General features: G+C 24.6%; 1 protein-coding gene across 1 annotated transcript; it reads right to left on the reverse strand.

Moving 5' to 3' along the window:
- Positions 1–3,796: 3,796 nt before the first annotated feature.
- Positions 3,797–6,236, reverse strand: LOC112785248 (transcription factor PRE6). Its single transcript, XM_025828704.3, has 2 exons — positions 5,655–6,236; positions 3,797–4,285 (listed from the first exon to the last, which is right to left on the reverse strand). The coding sequence occupies exons 1-2, from the start codon at positions 5,775–5,777 to the stop codon at positions 4,130–4,132; spliced, it is 279 nt and encodes a 92-aa protein (XP_025684489.1). The 5' UTR covers positions 5,778–6,236; the 3' UTR covers positions 3,797–4,129.
- Positions 6,237–6,808: the final 572 nt, after the last annotated feature.

The raw sequence follows: 6,808 nt of genomic DNA on the forward strand, positions 1-6,808 counted from the left end.
ATTACAATTTCATGTTTTACGTACTTAATTTATTTATTTTTATTTCACTTAAAATCTCAATTTTCTCTCCCTTAAATAGAAGGATCACTCAGATTTACTGTTATATTTTTTAGAGACTAATTTAAAACATATGATTTATTGGAAACTAAATTGATTTACTATTTTTATAATTTTTTATTTTTTATAGTATTCTTTAATCTAATAGGATAAGAACTAATTTTTCGTAGATTTGAATTTTATTTAATAGGTTGTCATTGCCTAATAAATTATTATATATACAAAATTAGATTCAAACTCTCCACACTTACATAAATAAATGAAGGGTTATGTTACGTGTACACCAAAATTAGCCACCAAAATCAACCACCAGTATAAAATACATATTAAAATATAAATATATATTAAAAATAAATTAAACTACACATGTATTTATACACACATACATTAGTGGCTGATTTTAATAACTACTTTTGGTGTACAAATAGTATTTCCCACAAACGAATCGAACAACCAAATTGGTTATTTTGATAGATAACCCTTACAAAATATCTAGACACATACAACTAGGGACTAGGGTATATGAGAGCTGACAAAAATAGTTAATACTTAATAATAACTAAATCACCGAATAAAATAATCCTCATCAAATTAGTAATAATGAAAATAAATAAAGTTCTTGTATTTATTATTAAGATACTAATAATTATTATTTAATTTCCATATATGAATATAATGTAGCGGCCAACCATGTTTGTCTAGGATATAGCTACCTATGCTAACCTTGCTTCAGCTAAAAATATAGCATTTTATTATTAGTAAATATATGCCTCAAATGGGTAATCAACCACCTAATAATTAATGGAGCTATGCTCTAGCATGTTTCTGTGCAAATAAGTACAATGTCGTTTAACTTGTAGGTTTTTCTTTCTGTTATTTTTTCTAATTAGTCGGCAGGGAAAACAGTTACTGCCACACTCTTACACGGAATATACAAATAACCAAATAAAAACAAACACTCTCTTGCAAAATTATTAAGTTAGTCTTTTTTTCCCTCAATAAAAACAATTATTTTTACATATATAAAAAGAACTGCTATATGAATTCTTTAAGAGTAAATATTAGGCTACGTTTAGTTTTGAAAACAAGAAAAAACATGACACTCATAATAAAATACAAATAATAGAAATATAAACTTTAGTATTTTTTATTTTGTTTAATGACAAACTGAATATAAGATTGAACAAATAATAAAAAGTTTAATTTATCTTTATTTTTTCTTCACACAAAACTTAGAAAGAAAAATAAAATAGTAGAAAATGTAATTATAAAATATTGATAATAAAAATAAAAGAAAAGAAAAAAATAGGTTATATTTCTGACTAATATTTTTGTACAAAATATACTAATTTAATATTATAGAACATAATATTTTTGTCCATGTTTTATTTGACAAATATAATTTTGTATCTCTATATCCATCTTTTATTGTTTATGCTTGTAAACACACACAATCTTAGAGAATTAGAGGTACTATAGAGTTAATTTCAGTCAACAATAATATAAAAAGTTGCTAAACAAACTCATTATGAAATTTACTAAAAGTATGTTTTTTATTGAGTTTGAATTTTAGATTTATTTTCTTATGTTGAATAATATTTGCTGCAATGTTGGCTCCCACCCAATCCTTTCATTCTTTAAAGCTAATTAATGTATGAATTAATATATGATAGTGTTACTTCGAAATTTTTTTCTTATCAGTATTGTTAGAGACAAGAAAAAAAAATCAAAAATTGTTTTATTTAGTATTTATTAATTACTACATGAATACTAAATATTTTGGATAAATTTTTTAGTTACCAAATATTTTTATTTTTTTATATATATATATATCTTCTTTTCGTTTCCATTATGTTTATTTTGACATCATCATAAAAATATATTGGTTCCTTAATAACTAGCTACACTAATCTTGAGAATTTAATAAGCAATAATCTTTCATATTATCTGAAAACTTATTTTAACCAAAAAGACTTGGGAGAACTTTTTAACTCTCGAAATAACATAACCTCAAGTATGATGTGAAGAAAATGTTAATGAAATTAAAGAGGTTGATGGTCAATTAATTAACAAGGTTTGAAAAAAAAGGTGAAGTGGTAATTAAAGATGGGGAGTGACCATAAGTGGTAATTAACAGGAGAACCTATTTATTTATTTATTTATTTATATTTGAGGAAATGTAAGAAGTTGATTGTGCTAAAAGTTGATAAGATGTGTAGGATTGGTAGAGAGGTGAAGTAGTAAATGAAATGGAGCAGTGTCACTATATGTCTATATTATTAATTAAAGTTTGTTAGAATGATTATGATTGCTAATTGTCTTTTTTCATGAATATCTTTTCATGTAAAGTCAAACCACAAAATCTAATTAAGTTGAAAAGAAAAGCACAAAAAGGGTTTTGTCAATCTTTATTATGCTCATCTCCGGTTTTGATTATAGTTAATTTTAGGGGTTTTTTTCCGGGTTTTCAATAACTCATTTTTGAGCTTTTGTTAACTTAATTAAGATTTTTAAAAAAATGATTATTTTTATATTATTGATTAAAAGTATTGACAAATAAAAAATATTAAAAAGTTTTTAAAATATTTTATTTAATTTAATAAGTATTTTAAAATCATATTTCTTTATAAAAATCCAGTTGTTAATTTTGAGTATTACCGTTAATGTTGTAAATTTTTAAATTACTGTGAAACATTTTTTTATGTTTTAGTTATTTAAATTATTCACAAAAATAATTTTTACCTAAGATTTTATATTCGTATTTTATTTTTAAATGTTTAAAAATTCAATTTCTTAATTAAAAATAGAGAAATACTTGGAGTAGTCAACACTTTTAACAGAAAACAAGGAGGAGTTGACTAGTGTTTATTCAAAGTAAGATAAATAGTAGAAAGAAAAATAATAATAACCTAACATCTTTTTTTTTTTTTTAAAATCAACACTACTGTAAATATTTTCTATATTTAATTGTCTTTGTAAGAAATAATCAAAATAGTTAGTCATTAGTCAAGTAGGAAAGTAAGAAGCAACCTTCCAAAATAGTTCCTCAAACAAAGAGGGTTAACTCAAAGTAAAGACCAAAGCATTGGAAAAAAAAAATACAAAAATGCTAAGTGTAAATGAAAAATAATTATTATACATTTGTATAAATATATATAATTTAATTTATTTTTTATATATATTTTATACGAATGATTGATTTTTAATATATATATTTTTAATATACGGTTCAAAAAATGTAAGTCATATATATGACTTAATAAAATTAGTTTAGATTTATTACATATTTTATATCGAAAATTAGCTTCTTGGGTATGTAACCTTATATCGATAAACCAAGAAAATGAGAAAAAAGAAAAAGAATTGAAAAATATGGCATCTCTAAATATGTTATTATATGAGCAACTATATCCATCATTAGTTCAAATCACTTTCACGTCAAACGCTTTGATGAGGACGATCTTTTGAATATTATGTCATTTTATAAACTTGAACCCAACTTTGCCGACAAAATACCTTAAGTAATTAAACACATCACGATGATAATGTTCATGTTATAGCTTCCATTATTAATTAATTAGCATATTCTATTAGATTTGTACTTTTATTATATATTTATTATTATTATATAAAACCATTGATTTAATATTATTATTGATAAACTTGGAATATATTATATATGTGTCTTCCAATTCTCCCACACACGATAATATATATGAAGTCATGAAATAATAAAAAGTAATTAAAACACTTAAATAACTTTAATAAATTTAACAGCTGATACATTTTGGCCCATCTATAAATGAGAGCTATATATAATAATTATAACTATGAGACAAAAGTCCTTAAATTCTCTTATTACAAAACCCTTTTTTTTTTTTCCATACAATAAAAGTGCACTACACCTACCATATAGAGGAGGGGAGGCACACATAATATAACTCATATCAAACTGCACTCTAATTAATTACCACCCTAAAATTGAAATTTAAAGTTAATTAAAGGTACACTCATATAATATATGATCTCCTTGAGTATGGAAAATCATGCATAATTAATAATATTTAAATTTTTATTGGTTAATTAGGCTCCTTATGATGGCAGCTTCAGCACTATCAGCATCAATTGTGGCCAATAATTGAGACAAACGTTCGCTTAAATCATCAACCTCTCTGTGTAAGTTTCTTATATAGTTGCATGTCTCTTGTAGAACCTTAGAAGCTGAAACCTATTCAAAACAAAAAGTCATCATAAAATTAATAATTAACCATGCCCCATCAATAACATGCAATAGTCAATAATCTAAAATTCTTAAAAATAAGAATATTCAAAACTCAATAAAAAAATATCTAAAATACAAATTTAACAAAATTTTATTTTTTGAATTTGTTTGACAATTTACTATAATATTGACTGAAATTAACCGTTTGTTTTTTAGTATTAGTTTATTATTATAGTAAATAGAAAATGTGTATTTATTTAAAATGTACTATGAAGTCCTATTTGACTATATTTGAGGGACCATAGAGCATATAGAGGGAAGTTTCGTTTGAGCAGTAGTTGAAGTAGGTCCAAATCAACCACATGACTGTTATGGAGCAGACACCATTTTATCTCTTTTCCAGTTTTCCACCATCTAGGCTTCTGTGCTGTTTCCTTCTTTTTATTATTTTCTTTCCTTTTTTTACCCTCAAAATCTTCATACACATATGTTCAAGTCAATGTGAACCCCTTGACCCATTATACCTATAGAGATTCCTTTACATTTTTGAATTAAGAAACGATTCTTTATTTTTTGTGTATATTTTAATTCTATTTTTTTATTAATTATTTTTTATATCAAAAGTAAAAACAATAATAATATTTGTCTTTTAATTTTTTAAGAATTATGCTTTTAAAATATGGGGTTATTTGGAATCCTTCTTGAATAATAATAATAATAATAATAATAATAATAATATGATTTACATGTGCCATATGAGCCATATGGCATTATGTTAATTGCCCTGCTTCCCTACACAAGCTACCCTTTAATAATTTTTAATTTCCAGAACTTGACAGAATTAGTAAAATTAATTCAAGACCCTCTATTTTTTTTTTGTTGGTTACTTTTTGAAGGAGTCTTTATGTGAAGACCATATTACAAAATATAAAATAGTTCACTTAAATATATATTGTTAAAATATTAAACCATTTAAAATCTCTTAATAAGATATTTTCATAAGAAATCACATTTTCCTATTTCCTAGCTGCATTATACCTAGCATACTTGAAATTAACTACAACTATTTTCTTCAAGCTAAAGTAATATATAATCAATTAATATATGAACCTTTTGAAGCAATATATATATATATATTGGTGAAATCAATTCCATGAATAATTTAATATATATTATTATATATATACAACTTATCCTACTAGCTAGCTAGGTTAGACCAAACATTGTTGAAGTTTAATTTAGTACTATTATTGTATTAATCTTTCATGCATATAGAATTCAAACATAAAAAAACATAGATAATAATGAGAAAGGACATTATTGAAAAATAAAAAAAATGGAAAAAGAATAATAATAATAATAATAATAATAATACCTTATCAGAGCGCCTATCTCGAATCTCAGGAACAAGTTGGCGCAACTTTGAAACAAGTTCGATGATTTGGTCATCGGAGATTCTATTAGACCCTGATTGTTGCCTTGACCTTCTGCTAGACATAATGTTCAATATATATTTTTATATATGTCCCTAAGAAAAAAATATATATTATTTTTGGGCTAATATTATTTGGTCTACGATGATGAATGAATTGAAGCTAGTAAATTATATATAATATAGGTTTTGTGTGATGATGCTTCAGTTTCAGGGTTTTAATATAGAAACTGATGCAAACAGAACCAACCGAGAAGAAGATAGAAGTAGTGTAGGGAATAAATAATTAAAGTGTATATATATTATGATGTAATATATATATAATGGGGTTTGGTTGGGGAGTTTGAATAATTAACGAAAACAAATTTAAAGAGAAAGGATTGTAGTGGAATTATTTAGAGGAGAAGAAGAGAAAAATGGTTTAGTAGTGTAGTTGGATTATAGAAGCTGGTTTCTTATGCAGAAATGGAGAAAGTGATAAGGGAGATATAAATAAAGGAAAGTGAGGGAGTGGATTCAAGGACCACAAGAGAGAGAAAGAGAGAGAGAGAGTACATTAATAACAAGACATTGATGTTGGATGTGAAGAAAACAATTGCCTTGGGAAATAAAGCAATGGTGCTTGATTAAGAAACAATACAATTTTTTTGGCCTTCTAATCATGATTGTTGAACTCACAGTATTAAAGATTAAATAAATACAAAATTTTTTTCATTTTTATATTGTGGAATTAGTAAATTAATTTTGTCAATAGTATTTATTTGTGTGATCTTTTAGACGTGGACAAAAATTTTTAATCTATCACGATTATTATGTTTAGCAGATGAAACATGGATAGAAATATTGTGTTTAAAGATATTAAATTAGTGTATTTTTGTGTCTATCATAATAAAAAAAACATAAGCAGAGTTTGTTTTTTGTATACATGTCTATCAAAACATAGACACGGAAGTGCACAAGAGTACATGTATGGTGTTTGTTTACGAAGACAAAAATGATAAAAGACACGGTTATACACAAGCACCCATTAAAAACATGTATTTTGTGTTTTTCTAAAATGTTGAGACATTAATTTTTAACTTAAGACACTAATTTCT

The sequence above is a fragment of the Arachis hypogaea genome, chromosome 20, assembly GCF_003086295.3.
Source record: "Arachis hypogaea cultivar Tifrunner chromosome 20, arahy.Tifrunner.gnm2.J5K5, whole genome shotgun sequence".
In the NCBI taxonomy this organism is placed as follows: domain Eukaryota; kingdom Viridiplantae; phylum Streptophyta; class Magnoliopsida; order Fabales; family Fabaceae; genus Arachis; species Arachis hypogaea.

Bases quoted from the DNA above. Each gene is read 5' to 3' on its own strand.
- LOC112785248 (XM_025828704.3), bottom strand. From the start codon at position 5,777: ATGTCTAGCAGAAGGTCAAGGCAACAATCAGGGTCTAATAGAATCTCC. The intron at 4,286-5,654 runs GTATTATTATTA...TGTTTTGAATAG, and splicing joins GAGATAGGCGCTCTGATAAG to GTTTCAGCTTCTAAGGTTCT.